The sequence below is a fragment of the Aedes albopictus genome, chromosome 2, assembly GCF_035046485.1.
Source record: "Aedes albopictus strain Foshan chromosome 2, AalbF5, whole genome shotgun sequence".
Lineage (NCBI taxonomy): Eukaryota > Metazoa > Arthropoda > Insecta > Diptera > Culicidae > Aedes > Aedes albopictus.
This window is the reverse complement of record NC_085137.1, coordinates 134914500-134937455: the sequence shown is the minus strand read 5'-3', so window position 1 is coordinate 134937455 and position 22956 is coordinate 134914500. Positions and strand designations below refer to the sequence as shown.

The 22956-nt window shown below is 36.9% G+C and overlaps 1 protein-coding gene across 5 annotated transcripts in view; it reads left to right on the top strand.

The window, feature by feature from the left end:
• LOC109417649 (uncharacterized) overlaps positions 1–22956 on the top strand; it is a 696771-nt gene that overhangs the window by 559176 nt on the left and 114639 nt on the right. The window contains exon 2 of one of the 5 annotated variants that reach the window (XM_062850488.1): positions 15710–16226. The exons of 2 other annotated variants lie outside the window; for them this stretch is intronic. In XM_062850488.1, coding sequence (XP_062706472.1) covers positions 16112–16226 — 115 coding nt within the window. In that variant the 5' untranslated portion in view covers positions 15710–16111. Of the gene's footprint in view, positions 1–15689; positions 16227–22956 lie in introns of all 5 variants that reach the window. 2 more of the 5 variants (XM_062850487.1, XM_062850486.1) reach the window with 2 other exon arrangements.

Genomic DNA, 22956 nt, shown 5'->3' with positions numbered 1-22956 from the left:
AAAAACTTAAACAGTTTTTCTAACTTTTTATTCCTTTATGTTGTGCATCCCAGCTGTAGTTTGATGATTAATATTAATAAATTGCTTAAAATGTGACCGTAAGATAATGAGAGCAAAAAGTTTGTCGCAAAATGGGGCTGACAAAATCGGGTCCTTACTGTACTTATGTTTGAATAAAATATGGGTCATTCCACATCAAGTGTACACACCGCGTGTTTTTGACCATCACGGATTTTGACCAAATTTTGTTGGAATAGTTGTTAAAATGGAGGAAGAAAAAAAAACAAATTTTGGTGCCGATCGGATCACCCCTCGGCCCGTGGCAGCACCCCTCGTCTTTGCCGATGCATGAAAAATCCAACTTATCCCTTTCTTTCCTAATTTATAGCTTTGAAACTGTAACATATACATATTTTTGAACTTCAGCTTTTTTAAAGAAATCTTTCAGAAGAATACAGGGGATTTTTTTTTTATACAGTGTTGCCAAACATGTTATTTTTCAATTTAAAAGTTTTAAATCGATTTTTCGTCGAATGAGTATATTTTGATTTTAAAATTTTTAGATTCCATCGTGTTTATATGACATTTTCCAATCGGAAATGCTTAACTTCCCGAGATCTTTTGAGCGTTCCAGAGATACAGCGTTTTTAAGCTTGGAAAAGGTTTTTCATTAATATATTAAACTAGCTGTCCCGGCAAACGTCGTACTGCCTGCAGGGATGGGAACACTCACTTTCAAAGAGTTACACTCACTTGTTATTTTCTCAGCTCAGCAGCTTGCAATCAAGAAACGATGTATGGACGACTTTTGCATTGTGGTTTTGTCTAAAACTTTGCCGAATAGAGTAGGGGTCGCACACGCATACCAAAGTCGTGACAGAGTTGTAAAAGCGACTCTCCACGAGGTGAGTGTAATTTACATTCACCTCGTGGAGAGTTGCCTTCGCAGCTCCCTCACGACTTCGGTATGCGTGTGCGACCCCTACTCTATTGGGCAAAGTTTCAGACAAAACCACAATGCAAAAGTCGTCCATACAACATTTCTTGATTGCACGCTTCTGAGCTGAGAAAATATCAAGTGAGTGTAACTCTTTGCAAGTGAGTGTTCCCATCCTTGACTGCCTGTCTACTGTGATTTATTTTTCACATGCGGCTCTGTAGAAAAATGCCCCGCAAAATGGATTTTCAAACTTTCTCGTTTTCGGCGCGTTCCCGGTCGATTTTCCCAATTATTTTTTCGTACGAACACGTCGGAGCCCTGTACGAATGAAACACTGAAATAATGGTGTAGATCTGTTGGCCCGTTCCCGAGCCTATTCGTGACATACAAACACCATTCCATTTTTATTTATGTAGATTGGCCCAACTTACAAGTTTCGCCATGAAAACATTATTCAATGCAATTCAAAAGTGATTTAGGCTGATTTAAACCATGCTAAGCAGACAATTTTGAGAAAAAAAATGTGACAGTGTTGCCAGTTTATCAATTATGTATTTATTGAAATATATAACATTTTTTTAAGTTTAAAATGTGATAAAATGTGATACTTATTCCAATTAACATTCAACCTATTTAAACATTAGTGTTGACGGAAGGGTTGCCAAACATTTTATTTATTTTTTTGTGAAAATCTAAATTACTCATCTTAGTTTTATTTACTGTCACTGTACAATTCGGAAACTTCACTTGTGGACGTTTTGCAATCCAATTGTTACGCAAACATTTATTGTTGACATTGGAATATCTGAAAATATCTCTATAAGATCAAGATAAGTTCTTCTGAATGAAATTCATCATGGCCGTCGAAGCAGTTCGGAGAAAAAGAAGCTTCTCTGACATACAAGAGAAACATAGAACTTGATGCTCTTATTTCCTCCCGTCTTCAGCAATGAGTTCTGGTTAAGTAGTCACGATGTCTGCTCATGAATCTGAAGGTCTGCGGTTCTTTACTTGTTGGTGGCATTTCTTTTTTTTTATGATCTGTCAGATATTTTTATGATATTCATTCGATGTTCCTCATCAATAATGTAGCCAGATATTATTTTGATCTAATGATATCTAAAAGAGATATTAACCAGTACTTCTCCACACTAATTAAAGATATTATTTTTGTTTTTTTTTATCTCATACCTCTATCAAACAAACCAATAGCTCATTATGATTTTCAGTTATTCATTTTTCAATATCTGAAATTGATATTATCCAGATTTTTTCGCCTACTCGGGACCCGTCGCAATTTGTACTAGGCGGAGCTGTCAAGCAGTTGCCCAACTGTCAGAAGGTGATTTAAAAAATATCGTTGAAATTGGTTTTAGCTATCAACAAAACAAAATCTAAAAATCTGAAAAACAATCATAGTTGCTCAGAAAAAGGTGCTCTTTCGTAAAAACTCTTTAAATCAATACATTTTTCAAAATTTCAAACCCCAATTCTAAAATCCTTAAAGAGTACCACGTGCTCTGCATCTTCAGAACGTGAAGATAAATTGGTCTATGCTGTTAGATGATGTTGAACGAAATTTGCAATTGCAATTGGCGGTCTAAATGTTCAACTTTGGAAGCAAAAATAACATATTTCCGGTCAATGCACTACATGAAAGTTATGAGAATCTGCAATAATTTCACTTTTCTTCCATTTGTATCGTTAGTAATTCAGGCTAGGGTTTGTAATTCACTGTTTTAGATAAGCGCCACCTGTGCAATTTAGTTTTGCGTTTGATTTTCAATAGATAAACTCATCTTTGCACCAGCTCCATCTATGATTTGTGCAACTGTTCATTGGCAAAAGCTTCTATAAAAAGAAAAAAAGGGTAGACATTTTTCCGCTGTAATGCCAAAGAAACTTTGCGTTGAAACTTTCAAATCTTCGCTAACGTTTCGGCCCTTGTTGGGACCTTCTTCAGGGCCAAAGCAAGCAAGGTTTCATTGACTGCAATGCTGAAAAATGTCTACAAATAACAACACCAGTCGTGGTACCAACAAAAAAAAACATTTGTATTTCTCGTGCGTCTGTACAACCATAAAGCCGAAGTCAGTGAATGATATTCTGCTAGACCATGTTGAGGGTGACGAGTTCGATTATCAGTCGGCTCATGAACTTTCTGTAAAGGAAGTTTTCATTACTTCTTTGGGCATAGCGTATCTTCGTGCCTGCCACACGATGTACAAATGCAAAATGGCTATTAACAGAGCAAAACTCACAGTTAATAATCTGTGGAAGTGCCTACAGAACACTGCTGAGAAGCAGGCTTTGTCCCAGTTGGACGTTACGTCAGGAAAAGAGAAGGAATCTTAAGGACAAACGTCTTGACATCCCGCTTCAACAGTGCATCAAAACTTCAAAAGCACAAATCTCTAGAAGCAAGCTTCACACAATGAAGCATTTAATTATTCTGTTCTTGCTCACTTGTAATAAGCTTAAAATAAGAAGATCAGGTGCGCTGGTTTTGTTTACGAAGAGATTTATGCCCTCGAAATCGTGAGTAGGTACCAAAGTCGGCCATTGTGGCGGCCATTTTGGGATTCTAACAAGTCTGTTCTTACTTATCTCGACCAATGCTAGGGGGCTCCTCTTTTAGAATAAATTCGAGCTACACCTATATGAACAGCTCTCTAGATTGCAAAATCAGAACAGCGAAAACACGAACGAAAATAAATTTATTTTAATATGCTTCTGGTTCTGGTGCACTTCCATTCAGAATGGTTTTACGTAATCAATCGCTATGGTGGCGTGGTGGGTGCACCACAGCAGCTCACTCAGTCCCATCTCTTCCATCATATTTTCCTAGAAAAGCCAGAAAACGGTTTCGTCTTGAGTGCTGGGAAATGAGGAAAAGTGGTGATATTTCTATTCATCGAGCATCAGGACGGCAGTCAGTGACTGGCGTACCGATAGAAGCCGGTAGCTTATCTAGCTGCACAGTGCACACCGCACCGCGAAATGAAATGGAATCGATTTGAGTGTGCCAGAAATCGTCGCTTCAAGTGCACACAAATGGCAGAATGCTTTTGGATTTGGGATTTCCGTAATCAGTGCTGATGTAATCAATATGTGCTGGGATTGAAAATTCTCTTCTTCAGATTGAGTTTCCTGCTTCACCCAATATCAAAAATAAAAGCTACGAAAAGCAATATTGGTCTTTCAAATAGTCCGGATTAGCAGTAGAAACGGAGAACTATAGTGATTTCATGGCACAACTTTGGGACAGCTGTCATAAGTGTGGCATTTTCCGAAAATTGAATTAAGTGCAGCCAGCGGTCACATTTTCGCTCAGAATTTTCCGGTCCGGGTTGGGTCCAAGGCTGTCTACTAGAGCTGGGGACTTGCAGCGGGCGCAAATGTGTCCAGGAAAATGACATTAATGTCCATTATCACCGTTTCATTTCCTTGCCCGGGTCCAGGTCCGGGGGCATCCGACATGCAGCAAAGCATACATTCAGAGCAAAATGTGCTCGATTTTTCAATCCCTGCTTCATAGGTGAGAGCTTATGCGTCCACCAAAGGGTGATTCCAGCTATCAATATTCGATTGGCTTCACTGGAAATTCAATCCGAAGTTCAATCAGTTTTGGGACCGTTGACCAGGTTAATAAGATTGAATCGAAATTATTGCCGGCGCACTCGATAGATGGAGCGAGGCAAACGCAATTTTCGATTCAAGTGGGAAAAATTGGATCAAATTTCCACCGCTCATGACCCACCCCACCCGAATCCCGGAGAGCAACCGGTCCGGATTTGTTGCGACAATTTATGGCGTTTGTCACGATTGTGTTACGAAGTTAATGAGGCAACATAGAAAACAGTTTTTTTTTTGTTGTATCGTTTGACATCATCTGAGTGGGTGCTTCTGCGGCGGCTGCTGCTGCTGTTGGTGACTTGGGAGCATTGTTTTTTTTTGTGGAGTGACGCTGGGACTTTAAAGACTGCCGGCATCTGACAACCAACGTTTGACCTATGATGACGAGGGGTGATGGTGGTTGCTCAGATTTTCTCACCCACTACGTTTCGGCGATGAGCGTGCCGCGTCCACAACATAAAAGAAAAGAAACATAATATTATTTTAGAAACGGTCGATAAATAGGTGATGACATTGAGAAGAAACGCACGATATCTTTGAGCAAGTTGTGGGTGGCATTAATGCACCAGGTATTTTTTTGTAGAACGTTTCAGCCTTAGTCCCAGTTTGAACGGAGAGAGAGTCATAAAGTTGGTGGAGTTGTAAAATTAGGTGGTATTTGGAATCGATTGATCAATTTGAAATCAATATGGTTAAGTGCAGATGAAAATTTTAGACTAATGAAGAATTGGAACGAGCTCACCTATTCGTAATTTATCTTTGCGCATGTTTTATTCATTAACTAGTTGTCCTAGCAAACGTCGTACTGCCTGCCTACTGTGTTTTTTCGACATTCAGACAGACAGACAGACAGACAGACAGACAAACAGACAGACAGACAGACAGACAGACAGACAGACAGACAGACAGACAGACAGACAGACAGACAGACAGACAGACACGTGTATTTCATCGCTGAAGTAGCTCATCCCAAGAGAGGATATTTAACTGTGTCGACAAAAAATTAAAAATCCCTTACGCTCACAAAATTTTCTCCGAATTCTCCACCATACCATAAACTGACACCGTCGCACATGAACCGAAAGCGGTAAAAACTCGATTACGGCCTAACAGACACACCAAGTGGATAATTCCATTTCCAGTTTCACCGACGCGGAATTAAAGTGATTAGTGAAAAGTGCCAGCAAAATTGAAAACAAGCACCAGAAAAAAAAAACGAAAAATTTCAATGTTGCGCAAAGTTCACGTGGCCCAAGTTGCACTATCATGAACTTTGTGAAGCGAGAAAAACAGGGTACCACCAGTCAGTGAGTGAGAGCATAATTACCTCTGCACAATTCCCGGTGGATAGGGGGGAAATGCAGTGCGCCCCCTCCGAGGCGCATAATGAGCGGGAAAAATTAAAACAGCCGAATAGAGCTGAGAGCAAGTGAAGCACGTTCTTCGGAAGATAATGGGGCCCGCTTGCTTGGAGGAGTTGTTGCATCTATGCCGCTGCAGCTGACGTTAGAGGTGGGGGTCGGTCGGTGCAAAATTGATGGTGGCAAGTGAATAAAAAAAAATCCAAATGGTGGCGCAAAAAATAAAAAAAAAACAGAAGAGAAGTCTGAGCCCCGGTGAAAAGAATTGAAAGTACCAACCGGAGAAAATAATTAATTTGTACCAACGCGGTTACACCGTACCGGCCGGGAAGCGAAGGTCACCGTGCACCACCGGAGTTAACGAAGTGTAAAGGGCATGACGGTTCTGCTGGTTTGTGGGAATCAAGCCCTTTGCTTTAGATTTCACTCCCATTCTGTCTGCCAAGGGCTGGTTGGTGATTGAGTTGTGGTGGGTTGAGGAGTTTTTTAGGACTCTGTTTTTTGTTGTGGCAACAAGTTTCGGCGATAATTCGTAGCTCAGTATGCACCATAACTGTTTGGATAATTTTTCATTGAAAATGAAGCCTTTGGCGTAATCAATCTGTAATTATCTGTATTAACGAGATTTTCAGCCCTAGGCTAGTTCATCTCGGGACCCACGCTTTACTTCCCTTCCGCGAAGGAAGAAATCACATTTTTTTTGCGAGTTTGTCGGGAGTGAGATTCGATCCCAGGTCCTCGGCGTGATAGTCAAGTGTTCTAACCATCACACCAGGTCCGCTCCACATTTGGCGATTCAAGTTTTCACAATTTTCTTACATATTACACAGCTATCATAAGAAAAACTACAAAATGCGAAATGGAGAAATTTCAGAATAGTTTTTGTGATCGATAAACTAGTATGGAACGAGCTCACCACTATGTAGCTCGTGTGCAAATTCAGCTAGAAGCTATTGCTCAAACTTAAGGGTATATTTCCCAATCGGTGTTTAGATAGTTTCCTGACAGATAATTTGAAGAAAACCCTGTTGAAGCGTCTGTAAGTAAATATGTACTGAAAAAAAAACTTCCAAAAGCAGTTTGGGTGAAACTTTAAAAAACTTCTCCATAATTTCTGACACGATTTATGACTAGAAAATCATTGCATGGAATTGAAAGATTTTTGCTGAATGTAAAAATATTCTAGAAAAATTCGTTTAAATTTTACCAGCAACTATACATATCTACACTTCATCTTACACTTCATCATTTTTTTTTTCACTGTCAGCCATTCACCTCTAGCTGACCATTCTTGTTGAGCTGACTGAAAGATTTGAAGCGGAGTGACCCGGAGTGATGAAAAATATAAATTTTAAGACAAAAAAAAAAACAAAAATATTGAAAGACTGAATGCTGAAGACACTGAAAAAAATAAATGGAAAATGTTGATATACCGTCGTGCGGGGCTATTTGGACACTTTTGAATATGGATTTTTTTAATTCAAAATGTGGTCCAAATCAGTTTGATGTGTTTGTGTCTATTATGAAGCAATAGTTTTTTCGTCATTTGGTTGAAATTATTTTTAAACAGACAAGTTTATATATATTAATTGTTGATCATGGCTTCTTCCGAAAAGAAATCTCCAAAAACTTGTTTAAAAAATTGTCTGTGAAGGTTCATTTCTGATTCTCACGGTAAAGAATTTTTTTTATATTTTTATTATATTCGTAAAAACTAACCCGCTAATACCTAAATTTTTGATTTTGATCTAAATATCATTTTTCGTCATCTAAAATCGATTTAAACGTATTTTGGAAGATGATTCTTTTTAATTCTCAATTTCGTGAATTTCAGTTTTTGATTTTTCCAATTTTTATTTTTGAACATCCCCACAGTTTTATATTTTTCCTGGAAGCCTATTTGGGGTACGGATTTTTTGAGATGTAAACATTTTGAAATTTTATGATTATTGTTAAATAATTTTTATTTTAAATTTTTTTCATAGAAAATTATATTTTCCGTGTTATTTTAAGGAAAATAATTTTAGAGTGTATTCGATTCCATTAAACTATAAACTAAGATAGAATGATTTGGGCAAAATTAAAAACATGTTCTTTGTAGCGATTCAATACAAAATAAACAATGACCTCTAGAAGGTGACTAAAACATCAATTTTTCAATAATTTAAAAAAAATGTAAATACGCTTTAAAATACACCAAAAACTATTTTGAGGTATACAAAACAGTCCTAAATATCAGCCAGAAATATAAAAAAAATGATTTTCCACGAAACAAAAGTTACAAAAATGCTCAAACTATACCCCGTCTACATAAAGGCGGGGTTGGGTATTAGAGGGTTAAGTTTCACCAGAAAACGTCTGCACGATTGTCTTCAGGTGCTCGAGGGCAAATTTAATAATATTTGTGGATACATTTTCTGATAAAATCCGTGGAATTTTGAAGAAGCTCTTACACAAGCACCGGCACAAAATTGAGAATTGATTTCCTAATTAGAATTTTGATAATTTCGAGAAAAGCTTTGAGAATTTTTTTGTTCACTATTTCAAATTGTGCCTATGAACTTCAGTCATTACGTATGTCTAACGTACCATTTCGGCTGGTCATTCAAAAAACAACAGTGTTTGTGTTTAGAAAAGGCTGTCAAATGAATCCAAGGAAATTTATAGAAAAAATACGAAAATAATAAAAAAATTCTAAAAAGCTTTGACACAAATTATGGCACAATTTCTGGCAAGGAGAATATAACCTAAGCAACAGATAATTGGATCGAATTGATGAGTTTTTTTTCTGAACATAAATTAGTATAAAATCTTTAAATTTTTAACGATTTCTGTTCGATGTCAAAACTAACAAAGAATTTCATATTATTTCTTTTTCTGTGGGTATGGATATGGTTTCACGTTCATTTATTTTATTTGTCTTACAATCATCAATCTACAAGTTTGTAATGCTTTCAAACGCTGGAAAGTCACACAATATAACACTGAAGAGATTGAAATAATTGAGAGGACTGAAAATACGGTTTAGACAGGAAAGATTCGACAAAATAGACTTGAAAAAGTTTGAAATGAGTAGAATGCTGGAACGATTAACATTTTGATAATAATGGCAACACTCACTGGAATGACTGAAATAACTGACAATACCAGATTGACAGTGAAGTTTGAAAAAAAAACGGAGAATAGTAGAAGATTACAAAAAAAACTTAAATGACTGGTAAGATCTGGGTGACTGAAAAAAAAAGAAAACCTGTTTTTTTTTATTTTTATTTCTATGTATTTCAACTATTGCTTAACTTAAAACTGGAAAAACTACAAACTTAGGGAGCAATTGAAGGACTGAAACTATTAAAAGCTCTAAAAATCTGACAAAATTGTCAATTGAAAGAGAAAACTAGAAGAAACGCAAGAAAAAAGGAAAATATTGAAAAGTATCAAATATTAAAAAAAAAATCTTTAAAAACTTAAAAGAGTTGAGAAGTTTGGAAATCTGATAGGAGTTTGAAATGTAAAAAACAACTGAAAAGGCTTAAAGACAAAACAAAAAAGACTAAGGAGAAATATGCACTGAAAGAACTGAAAAATGATGTGAATTAAAATAATACAAGAAAGACAAAAAACTAAAACTACTAGAAGAGGCTTCTGGAAATATCGAATACCGAAAATTATGAAAAAAAATACTAGAAAGGATTGAAAATCTTAGGAAACTGAAAAGGTTTAAAAGTTTTTTTTTAAACTGGCGTGTTTTGCGTTGCCCGACGTTTCGGTTCTTTTAACGGACCTTTTTCAAAGGAAGAGCTGTGAACCGTTTCTAGTTACATTGAATATTACCGGAATTTTTGGTGGGTAGTTTTATTGAATAGAATTTCGAGCATTAATTTAGTAATTTTGGCAAATTGGAATGATATAGACTATCGTCTAGTGAGTCGTTGATAATTGCTATAGTGTCCCAATGTCCCAAAATAGCTAAATTAATGTTCAAAATTGTATACAAGAGCCTCCCTGTAAAAAATGGTAATTTTCAATGTAACGATACAAGAGCCGAAACGTCGGGAAAAGCAATACACACCGTTTTGAAAAGTCCAAAACTGAGAAAGCATAGTAAGCATGGTTAAAATTCACAAATAAAAACAAATAAAAAAACGAAAAAGAACTGATAAAGCCAGTTTTTCGAAAGGAACAGATTTTCAGTCACACTCATTCAAAATTCAAGAAAATGGAAAGACTGCTATAATTTGACTGGGAAAATCTGACAAGACTGAGCAATTCACAGGAAATACTTCAGACAGCAAGGGCCGACAGGATTGAACATTTTGATTCTGAAAATAGTGGAAACACTGAAATTTGTGAAAAAAACATGGAAAGATTGGAATAACTATGGAAATCTTGAATTACTGAAAATACTGAAATAATTAAAAAAAAACAGAAACGTGTTGTGATTTTTTTTATAAAATTTGAAGAAGTTAATACCATAAAGTCTAGGTCAGAGTTGATGTACACGTGCTGTAGTCCCATGTACGGGAGCCACATTGCAAGCGAGCTCCCAGGAGCACTGTACATTTTGAGACTGAAAGTTGTGCGCCTCATTTTTCTCAAGATGTGTCTCATGAGCTACGTCTCATGCGCTGATTAAATTAGAAAATTTCATGACAAAAACTTCCTAAACGAACGAGAATTGAAACCTTAACCTTAGCATTGAGAGTCTCTAGTCGTATCGCATAGACCAACCAGACACTTGAGTTGTGTACGGAAAAAAGTGGTTGAGGTTCTTCGTTACTAAGAAGTTGTTTTTCACCTTAGATACCAACAGCTCACGCAGCGCATGAGACGAGCTCCCCGGGAGCTATGCGCCAAGCTCGCACCCACCAGATTTTCGTGAGCCTCCTAGCAGCGCAGCACACTGCGATTTTGAAGAGCTGGGAGACAATTTGGTGGGAGGCTCGCTGTCACATTTATGTACACATGAGCAACGGGAAACTCTGGTCTAGGTACACCAGAACGATCAATATTTTATTGTGACTTAGAAGACCGAATAAAACTAGAAATTTCAGAAGGACTGAGAACTCTGGAAATTTAAGAAACACTAAGAAAAATTGAAAAGATTTATAATCCAAGGAAAGCTATAAATTCTGGAAAGACTTAACAGCCTGATGAACTAGAAATGACTGAAAAGACTGGAGACACTGAAAATAGGGAGAGACTGATAAAACTGAAAACAGAGCATATTGGACAGATGGACAAATCTGAAAAGAAAGGAAAGAAAGTGAAAATTCAACAGCTGTTTAAAACATAGTTACGATTCACTTTAAATCTGACGTTTTAGCTGTTTCAAACAGTTTTATATTTATGGCCTTTACAAACTGACAACATGTTTAAGTTTACTTCAAATATGTTCAATTTTAACATATTTTTATGCGTGTTAGACTGAAATTTTCAAATTTTAAAGACTGCGATGTTTGGAAACACTGAATAAAACCGAAATTCACGTAATTACTGATGATGTTGCTTGAAAGACTTGAGAGACTGGAAAGACTTTATTTTTGGAAACCCAACTCCAATCAAGTAAGTAACGATATGCATATCTCAAAATATTTGTACATTTTATTTCAAGCATTTTTTTAATATGTTTAGGAATAATTATGAAAACCCCGAAATGTTTTTGCTGAAAAAATTGATAATCCAGAAAGAATTCAAAGAAAAACATTGAAAACTATGGATGCACAAAAAAAATAAAAACTGCAACAAAAACTCAAATTTTAAATATTAGACTACAATGAATTGAAAGATTTTGAAGCCGTGAACTACTAGCCGTTTAAAAGACTCAATAAACATAAAAATCTAAGGAGACAAAAAAACTGAAACGACTGAATAAAAAAATACTCGAATTACTGGATAGACTATAGAATTACTGGAGAGACTATAAAGATTGAATAAACTAAGAAAAATAGTGCAGACTGGAATGACTGAAAAAACTGTTAACCCTCTAATACCCAACCCCCCGCCTTTAGACGGGGTATTGAGCATTTTTGTAATTTTTGTTTCGTGGAAAATCAAAATTTTTATATTTTTGGCTGATATTTAGGACTGTTTTGTATATCTAAAAATGGTTTTTGGTGTATTTTAAAGCGTATTTACATTTTTAAAAAATCATTGAAAAATTGATGTTTTAGTCACCTTTTAGAAGTCATTGTTTATTTTGTATTGAGACGCTACAATTAACATATTTTAAATTTTTCCCAAATCATTCTATCCTTGCTTAATAGTTTAAGGGAATCGAATACACTCTAAAATTATTTCCCTTAAAATTACACGGAAAATAAAATTTTCTATGAAAAAAATTTAAAATAATAATATTTCAACAATAATCACAAAATCTCAAAATGTTTTCATCTCAAAAAATCCGTTCCCCAAATAGGCTTCCAGGAAAAATATAAAAGTGTGGGGATGTTCAAAAATAAAAATTAGAAAAATCAAAAACTGAAATTCACGAAATCGAGAATTAAAAAGAATCATCTTCCAAAACATGTTTAAATCGATTTTAGATGACGAAAAATGATATTTAGATCAAAATCAAAAATTTGGGTATTAGAGGGTTAATACTGGTAACACTGGAAAAACAGGAATAAATTCAAAGATTTATGTCTCCTTTGAAGAATTTTTCTGTGCTTGTAATACCCAACCCGCCATTTGACGGGGTACAGTTTGAGCATTTTTTTTTCTTTTTTTCTTCTTCGGAAGCGGAACTTTTATATTTTTGACTGATATTTATTATTGTTCTAAACATCTCAAAATGATTTTTTGTTTCTTTTAACCCTCCTAAGATGTTAGGCTAAGCTAACCACGATAGCTAAGTGTACGTTCAGCGAGCCTATCCGGGTCATATTGACCGCAACATCCTACTAACGTTAAAGTGCATTTATGGTGCTTTTGAGTTATTGAAAAATGTATGTTTTGGTCACCGTTCAGATGTCGTTGTTTCTTTTGTTTTCTTTTGTTTCTCTATATTTTCCCCAATCATAGTAAAAGAGTTTAGGGAAATTCAATACACTTTTAAATTGTTTTCCTTAAAATTTAGCGGAAAAAAAATTCTTCTTATGAAAAATAAATAGTAATATTTCAATAATAATCATGAAATCTCCAAATTCCTGGAAAATATAAGAGTAGGAATTTTCAAAAATAAAAATTAGAAAAATCAAATACTTTTATTCACAAATTCGCGAATTCAACAGTATCAGTTTTCAAAACATGTTTAAAACGATTTGAAATGGCGAAAAATTAGATTTCGATCAAAGGAAATGGGTATTATTGGGTTATCATTATTATTTTTGAAGATGAACCTGCTGCGGGCTGAATACTCCTTAATAATGCAAATAATAATTAGTAATACTTCACCGGAATCTCTTTTAATGCAATGGACTTCATAAATTGAAAAAAAGCATTTATTAAGCCAGGTCATACTTAGTTCGTGAGAACAGTATCGGGATACGATATAAGATCAAAGTGTTTTCTCGGAGTTTAAGGGTCGAGACGGGGGGTAAGGGTCGAAACGGAGGGACTTCGATGGGTTCTTGGGAGATTTAAGAAGGATTGTAGTGGTTTATGAAAGGTGCTTTTTGGGGACCTTCCAGGGAGGTTTCAGGAGGGTTAGGGATATTTTTGAAAGCTATAGTTAGGATTCAAGAAGTTTAGAAGAGTTTCAGGTACTTCCATGGGCTTTCAGAAGTATTCAGCTTGTTTAAACAGTTTCAAAACTCTTTCAGAAGCGTTGCAGAGTGGTCCAGGGAACTTCTTGTGCACTCCTGAGCAGTGCCGGATTTGGGCTTCGGGGGGCCCGGGGCAAAGCCTATAAAGTGGGCCCCCAAAAGCAGGATTTTGAAGATTTTCAAACTTTTTGTTTTCAATGTTGTTCATATTTTTTATATTTTTAATGTTTTTTTTTGCGATTCAGGAAAAACACTAAGTCACACAACTATTTTGTTCATTCAAATTATTATTTTATCATTTATTTTGCATTATTTTCAATGATATTGTATTATTGTAGGAAATATTCAGGCCGAATATTACTTAATACCGATGTCCTATAAAAGTGTACTTTCAACAATGCAGTTCTCAAAAAATGACGACATATTATTCAAATTAAGAAAAAAAAACGAACATTTATTTCAATATTTTTGCTAAATCATCAAGATACTACATTCAAATTGACAGCGTAAATGACATCTTATGCAGATAGGTATTACATATACATATTTTAAACATTCATCCGCATTCATAAGACTTATGCAAATTCTAGAACCTAGCGTTCAATTTAATACCTAGGAATGTGGAGAAGTTTTCATTAGGATTGCAATATTCTACGAGTATTTTAAGATTCTGATTGAACAAAGTTAGTACGTCAAGGAGCGTTGACAATAAATTCTAAAAAAAAATAACAGTGAAACAGATGTGTAAACCCACTACCCACTGTTCCGAGATGTTTCTTCAAACTAAATTTTCAAAACTAACCCGAATTTAACAGGAATCATTATCTTCTATTTCCCATAATAACATCTGTCCTCAATGAACTTGTGCAGATGGATATTAAGTAGTTGTTTTCAGAATTATACGATCATATTCTGAAATCAATAGATTACAAGTATTGTTTAAGATCTTTTAACGTACTCTGTTTAGAGACGCTTTTGTGCAGTAATTTTGACATAAATAAAATAATTGAATTGTTAAGCAATTAAAATACTGTTTTTCAGTTTAATCAAAAGATCATTTTGTTTCAAAACATAAATTGACAAAACAGTCTTATGACTTTAGAATTGCAGCTTAAACCAAAAAAAAAATCCCACCAAAACTTTGAGTCCAATATGCAAATAGTTCCAATACTCTCAAAATTATGAAGTTTTGGATTTCGATTTCAGATTATAAACAATCTGGATACCCTTAAAGAACCCAATTATAACAACTCTAGGACATACAATAAATATGATCGTCTTTGCTGTGCATATTTATGGATTCGTTGAGCAAAATATATAGTGCTTATAGATTTTTGGGGGGCCCCTCTAATCGGGGGGCCCGGGGCACTTGCCCCCTTTGCCCCCCCTTAAATCCGGGCCTGCTCCTGAGAAACCCTGAATCTCACCCTCTGTAACGTCCCTGGAAACCTATTTGAAGAAACCCCCCCGAATATCAAAAACGTTATTAAAACATCAGAAACAGACCGAAAACATCCTGACATGCCCCTGAACCTTCTGAAACCTTTGAATTCCCTTGAAACCCCCTGAAATACCCCTGAGCCCCTCTGAAACGCTCTGAAACGTCTCAAAAGACCTCCGGAAACCTTTCTGACCCTCTGAAACACACTGATAATCCATGAGATTCCCTGAAACCCCTTGGAACGCCTATGAAAAATCCTGAATTCTCCTAAAACCTCTTAAAGTGCCACAAAGAATCTTCCGAAAACTCCTAAAACAACCCTGAAACTCACAGAGACACTCTGAAGTCCCCCTGGAATCCATTTAAAATCTTCCATAAGACCCTCTATTGCTCTCCCTGCGTAGATCTTTCTGAAACCTGTTTCCCGTCCTAAATCCGTTTGTTGAGCTGGTCGTTTCCATAGTTACAGCATTTTTTTTTGAAAAATCTGGACTTTACCATTACGAAGGCCATGTCATTGTTTCTAATAAAATATTTGAACTTCCTTATACAAATGGCTTCCTTTTCAATAAAACTTGGTTCATGTATTTTATTGACAACTATAATAGGCTACCTCTTCAACCAGCAGTGAAAATGAGTGAATCCAACTGAAAACCGGAAAAGACGGATTGAAACGGAAAGTTCTGAAAGGCGGAAAATCCCGCCTCCCATACACCATGGCAAAGTGTCCAAAGTGCAACCGCATCGGGATGGGGCGTTAATTAGGCACGAATGGAAACAATAATTCTGCTTGCATGGTAAACCCGACATGATGGTTGGAACTTTTCCTCTAGTCGGCGAATAGTGAGTGAGTGAGTGAATGATGGCAATTATTTTGGGCTTGTGAGGAGCAGCTGATGCCGTGCGCCGCCGGTCCGAAGAAGAAAGTGTTTTCTGAAAAAGGAAAAAAAAATGGACAGGTTCCAGTTTCAACAGGGTGGAAGGTGAAGTGAAGTGATAGGTTGTGCCCGAGTAGAATTCGCCAGCAGCCATGGGGGCGCATGGTTCCAAGGAAAAGCTGACACGATCCGCGTCGGAGCGTTACGTCCATGTGCAGTCCATCGAGCGGGAACGGTTCGGAAGCTTCGGGAAGAGAGGCAGAACAGGTTTGTAGTTTTGTTGGTGTTTTTTTTTGCATTATTTTGCAGGACTGCCCATAATCGCATAGTTGATGTAAGCACCACTGTAGTTTTCAACACACGTTTGAAATTCCAACAATGAATAATGAAATTTTAAGATTTTTCTTCACGTTGACATCTAGCTAGTGATTAGATCTTGTACTCTATTGAATAAAACTTGTCACAATTATGCATATGAGAGAGATATTAGCATGTGAATGATGACATTATCAATGGTGATTACGTCGACTATGCGATCATGGGCAGAGGAGGTAAAACTGGCAACTGATGAAAGAGAATTGTGCAAATGTTTACGATGGTAAAGAAGAGTTCTACAGGGATGGTACCGACTCAATTTCATGATTTGTTCACAATTTTCACCCTAACTACTGCATTACCACCCTGCTGTTTTCAAGAAAACTTGAATCCGTTTTCTTCAAATAATACTTTCAGTTTATTTTTTAGAAATGCATTGAACTGCAAAGGTAACCTAAGCTTAACAATATCATTCGTGATATCTATATATATAAAAATGAGTTTGAAGTTCCTTTGAGGCAACAAAACTCAAGAACGGCTGAACCGATCAGGATGACTCTTGCACGGTTCGGTTCGTATTCGTGGTGGCTGTGTTTATATGTACAAAAAGTTACAAAAATGAACTGAGAAAGTAGAAATATTAACAAAATACTGAGATTTGTGCGAACTGGGTACAAAGTCAACATGACCGCAATAAAATCAATCTAGAAAGCTGTGCTGCTATAACCTCAACAACTGTCAAACCACCACATCTGGCAAGACAAAGTTTGCCGGGACAGCTAGTTTGAGATAAAATAACTGTATGGAACGAGCTCACCAACATATACTTAAATCATCTTTCCGTTTTCCCGGAAATTAGTTTTGTCCATACTGTTAGATAGATTCAATCGTTGATTCCGAATTAGTAATACTAGTACATTTGTTAGTATATCAATGCTCAAGATGAGATTCATCCCGGGCTAGCCCTGCATTCCGCCTTTATTTGCATTTTAGGAAGCGAAATTGTCGGCGCCCGTCTGCAAATTTGCATACAAAGAACAAACGGAAAAATGTAGATTTAGTTTCCCGTGGTCGACGAAACTCTTGTCGCATTTTCTCTCAAAGGAAATGGCAAAAATTCGCCCGGCTTGAGGTTCCATTTGTCGTCTTTAGGGTGGACCTAATTGTTTGCTGCCTGCTCCAAAAACAATCCTACACTCGTGCTCTATTGTGGCTCTTATTTTCCCAAGACTTACTCACAAAAGTATGTTCCGGCACAACATCCGCGGATGCTTTTAGTGGTAATCAACAACCGGAACAACCCCCACCTTCCAATAACAATAATGATGATACAAACAAACGAAGAGGTGGAATTCTGCAAATAGTATCACACAGAGAAGAAAAATGCTCTGTGCTCGGAGAAGAATGTTGTGCTCTAACTAAACAATGACGACGATGTTGCCATTCACTGTCGGCGTGCGTCGGCTGGATGGAGGAGTGATGATGATCTTCCACGATGAACTTTCCACGGCCACGGTGGTTGGTGGTTGGCTAGCGAATGCGAAAATTTATGTTGTGCACTTGGGAAACGGACGCCGGAAAACAATACAATGCGCAATGTTTCATCTTTTTTTGGATTGCTGCTTGAATGTAGTGCCAATGTCTTTTTTCGTTTGAATTGCGGTAATAAATATTTGCTTCTCTCTATTTTAGGGGCTGTGAGTGGCTGAAAGTGGATGATTTAAGATGAGTTTTATGACTGTGTTTTGTATAATTTTTCGGCATTATTGTGAAATTTTTGATTGATATGGTACACAGACGGAAGCTGTAAAATCATTCAAGTCATGTTTTTTATACCAACTGGCTGAAACCATGGAAAATTTCACAATAAATGTCATGATAGTGCCGCGAACCGTCAGCGTTATAGTCGGCAATAAAAACCACACTTGTGTCACCCTGCGTAAGAGGATAATTTAATCGCTCTCTCTATACTCGCTTATACCAGTAAAGACTGAATCCCACAAATGTCGTCCATCATCCTCGTTTTGTGACCATCACTACTGATACGAATATGATTATCATGATTCTCTACTTCGCATTTTGCTGGGGAGACACGCATAATGGTGTGCGAAATGAAGCATGGCATGATGCAACAAATCTCATTTATTTTGTGTAGCTTCGTCCAGAAAATGCCTGGATGAACCGGATCTAACGATTTTCTCGTAATGGTCACGATAATTCGCAACACAGCACAGTGAGCCAGGACCCAGATTTGCGAGGAAAGATGCATTCAGCGCCAAAATTATCCAAATATGGTAATTGGTATGGTATGGTATGGTATAATTGTTCCTTATAATAAGGCCCATTTTTCAAAGTACATGAAAATTATGGTGATCCATATTTTCACATAAATTGGAAACCAAACTTTTTTATTTGCAAGAATAACTATATACATTCTTTGGCAAAGTTGTGGATCTCTCAATTTCGAGCAAGTTTGCTGGAGACAGTTTTTATGTAGCTTTTGACCGATCTAGAGATATTTTTCTGAATTAGCTTAGGGTGGTTCAAGAGAAACCGGTTTTCTGGCTGTAACGTTCTCAGTTTCAATTTTCCACTAAAGTCACCCAAGAATTACTTAAAGAGCATTTAAAAACGCGTCGTTTCGTGTGCGGAGACGATCGTTATCTCTTTTGGTTTAATAGTTATTATGTTCTAACAGGCTTTATTTTCTTGTACCGACTTTTCGAACCCTATAAGCAGAATATTCTCTGCGATTGAGTATAATGAATGTTTGTTCCTTTTAATTCTGTTTTTTAGAGAGTGGAACTAAAAGGTACTAGAACTCCCAACATTGCTAAACGCGTTCGGTAATTTTTACCGAAATCTCAACCGCTGAGCGTTCGGTAATGGATTTTTAACGAAATTCTGTAATAGTAGTTTACGTAACGAATTTTGCAATTCCATAAATTACCGCTACAGGGTAATTTTTAACAAAACTTATTCATCAAACTGCACACAGATGTTTTTAGTCATGTTTAAGAAAGTCTGATCATAGCAGGTTATACTGTGCAGTTGTCACAATTTTTCAAAAATGCGTCCAGAAAAGATCACGAAATTGATCCAAACATAAAACAGTTCTGTAATGGTTCATTACGCAACGCAAATCAGTGCTGTAATGAACCATTACAGCCAGGGTTGAAAAAGTCACATTCAATTGAATGACATTTTGCTGAACTGAATGCTTTAGGCATTCACTTTCAGCTCCGCTGTGAGATACTTGAAAGTGAACACAGAAAAACTCAACTACTTTGTGGACGTAATGACCCCACCATCATCAACACACGCTCTGCGCTGATGGATGCTTCATGTCAACAACGGCCGCATGAATGCGACTGGCCCATAAGCAAGCGTGGTGAATGTTCTCTTTTGAGTGCCAATAACAGGGAAAATGTTGTTATTGAATCTCGCCGTCGCCAAGATGTGAGCGACGAGAGAATTTTTATTCTCTTCTCACCCGCCTCCGTGAAGGAAAGAGGCTTTAACGTCAGAAGCGGTGTGGTGAAAAGATAAAAACAAAAACTCACGTTCGTTGCATGCTTTCATTTTTTTTGCAACCCTGATTACAGCACTGCTAATTTGGTGTGGGAAAGTAGGCCTTTTCCTGACAGGTTTGCGTGAGGTAAAACAGCCTATTACGATGAGAAATTGCAAAAAAAAAAATTAAAAATTTCGGTAAAATGTTATCGTTTATCTGTCAAACTCTAACGAACTTTGGTAAAAGTTGCTACCTTTACCGATTTTTTCCTGTAAAACAAACTTAACGGTTGAAATTTCGGTAAAACATTACCGAAGTCGGTGATTTTTTCTAAATGTACACTCAATCGAAGGCTGTATAATAGGGTGGCTCAAGCTTGTATGGAAAAACCACATGTCAAATAGTTCGATGGGCCCCTAATCTTATTTCATTCTGGTGCTCTGGTCGAATTTTCAGCTCAATCCGTTTCAATTTGGGCGGTACTAACCTCGTTCAAAGTTTGTATGGGAGTTTACATGGGAAAACATCGTTTTTTTGCGTTTTTGTCGTGAGTGGCATTATTTTTTATGAAACCACGTAATTGATTCCATAGAAATATAGCCTAGGGTACACCGAAAAACTTTGTCGAAGACCGCAACGTGATCAGACGCTTGCTAAAATAGCTATAGCCTAGACAATACATGTCCGTTCAATGAGATTTTATTGCTATTATTATTCCTTTACATGTTAAATGTTAAGCACCACCAGATGGTGTGCATGTAACATCTTTTCTTACAAGCTTCGGATGACTTTGCGGTCTTAGACAAAGATTTTCAGCACATATAAGGCTATTCTATATATTCGAATACATGATTTAGGTAAGAATAGTGCCCCTTATGAGAAAAAATGCAAAAAACGATGATTTCCCATACAAACTTGAAATGAGTTTAGCACCGCTCAAATGTTTACGGATTGAGCTGAAAATTTGACCAGAGCTTCGTGGGGTCATATAGGACGAAATGAGAAGGAGCCCATCGAACTTTTTTTTTTTAATTATTTCGTTTATTTGAAAGGCTCATGCGCTCTGAAGCAAAACGGAGCCGAAACAATTAAATTATACAAATAAGAATAATAATTTGATAACAATACAAGAAAATAACCAGATCACTGCTTGCGTGCGTTCTTCTTGGGTGGAGACTGTGCATGGCTTTCCACTAGAAGTACTTGCTGCTGTTGAGATAATTCGCGGTGATATTTATCTTGCCTACTTCTTCTCTCCGCCTCATACTTTTCCCACCGCTCCTTCTCTTTCGCCCGTAGACCCTCCTGATATCGCCGTTGCATTGACTCCTCTCCTGTTCTCGGAACTCCTCTTGTCTACGACGCTTTTCCGCCTCGCGCCTTGCCCAATTTTCTGCCAAAGTGTTCTTATACTCGCTTCGGTACTCAACCGGATCCGTCATTTTCAATGTTCCTTGATCTTCGCTTTGTTCCTTCGTTTCCGCTTCACCTACCTCCAATCTTTCCTCTTCAACGACTTCCTTTTCCTCATTTACTGCTTCCTGTTGAACTGGTGCTGCACCACCGTGAATGACGGCATTAGCATAGGTACCAGAAATACCTTCTATTCCTTTTCCGTTTTGGTTCCGTGTTGGTCGTTGTGGACAGTTGCTTCTACGGTGCCCCTCCTGTTGACACAAAAAGCATTTGTTCTTCAGGTCCTCGTAAAACACCTTTCCTTTCCACTGGAGGATTTCCACCGTTGGTGGAATATCGCGTTCCACGTCTATGTACAAGCCTCGTACTCCTTTGAACACATGGTTGAGTTAATAACGAATTCAAACAATGCACACTATAGCTTGACAAAAGACAACACAGAACTACTCGGTCATCGAACTTTTTGACATGTTGTAATTTGAGTCACGCTACTGTACATATAATAATACCTTATTTTACTTTTCCTTTAAGAACTCGTCTCTTTACTTTTCCGAAGATGCTTTTAAAAACATTTATAGTGTTTCTTTTTGAAATTTAATCGAGTTCTTTTTTTTTTTGGAATTGTCTTCTACAATTTCTTCCTACAATCACTTCAAAAGTTCCTGCTACACCTAGAATTTCCCACAAATTCACCCGAGGATTCGTCCAATAATGTTGCCTAGAGTGTCAACAAGGGTTTTTTCAAGATTTTTTTTTCGAAAATCTTTTCTGGAACTCCTCCAAAGGTTAGCCGAGAAGTTTGAGAATTCTTCCAATAATTTCTCCATATAGTTTTTCGAAAATTTCTCAAAGTATTCTTCAGAATTTCATTTTAGGATTTCTCTTGGAACTCTCACGGAAATATTTCCTCGATATTTAACTGACTTCTTAGGTAATTCACCCAAAGATTTGTTTCTGGAGTTCTGCTGAGGATTTATCCAAAAATTTCTCAGGAAATTTTGTCCAAACGTAACTTTCGAAATTGCAACAGAAATGCCCAGATGATATCTACAAAAATTTCTCCAAGGATTGGTTCGAGAAATTCCACGTCCACGTGCAAGTTTCCCTCACAAGTTCCTTCAAGGATTCCGTCAGGAATTCCTCTAAAAATGTTATGATTCTTCCCTGAAATCCTTCAGATATTTCTTCAAGGAATCCTCCAGAAATGTGTACGTCCTTCAGATTTTTTTGCCCAGATGATATCTACAAAAATTTCTCCAAGGATTGGTTCGAGAAATTCCACGTCCACGTGCAAGTTTCCCTCACAAGTTCCTTCAAGGATTCCGTCAGGAATTCCTCTAAAAATGTTATGATTCTTCCCTGAAATCCTTCAGATATTTCTTCAAGGAATCCTCCAGAAATGTGTACGTCCTTCAGATTTTTTTGGGGATTTTTCTCACAATTTCTCCTTCAGTTTATCCGAGGATTATTTTGGAATTTCCTGCTAGAATGTTTTCAAAAGTTTCTGCGAGGATTCCTCTAAGGTTGCTTCCAGAAATTACTCCAAGAATTCTTCTGAAGATCATTCCACAAATTAGGGTCTTGTACCATTTGGGCAGGTGTACCTATTTTGGGCACTTGCCTCTATAACTAAGTCAATTTCCAACCGATGGATTTGAAATTTTGGACAGAGTTAGATACTATGCGTACCTAACTCTATACAAAAAATCAAATCAATCGGTTTGAAATTGACTTAGTTATAGCGGCAAGTGC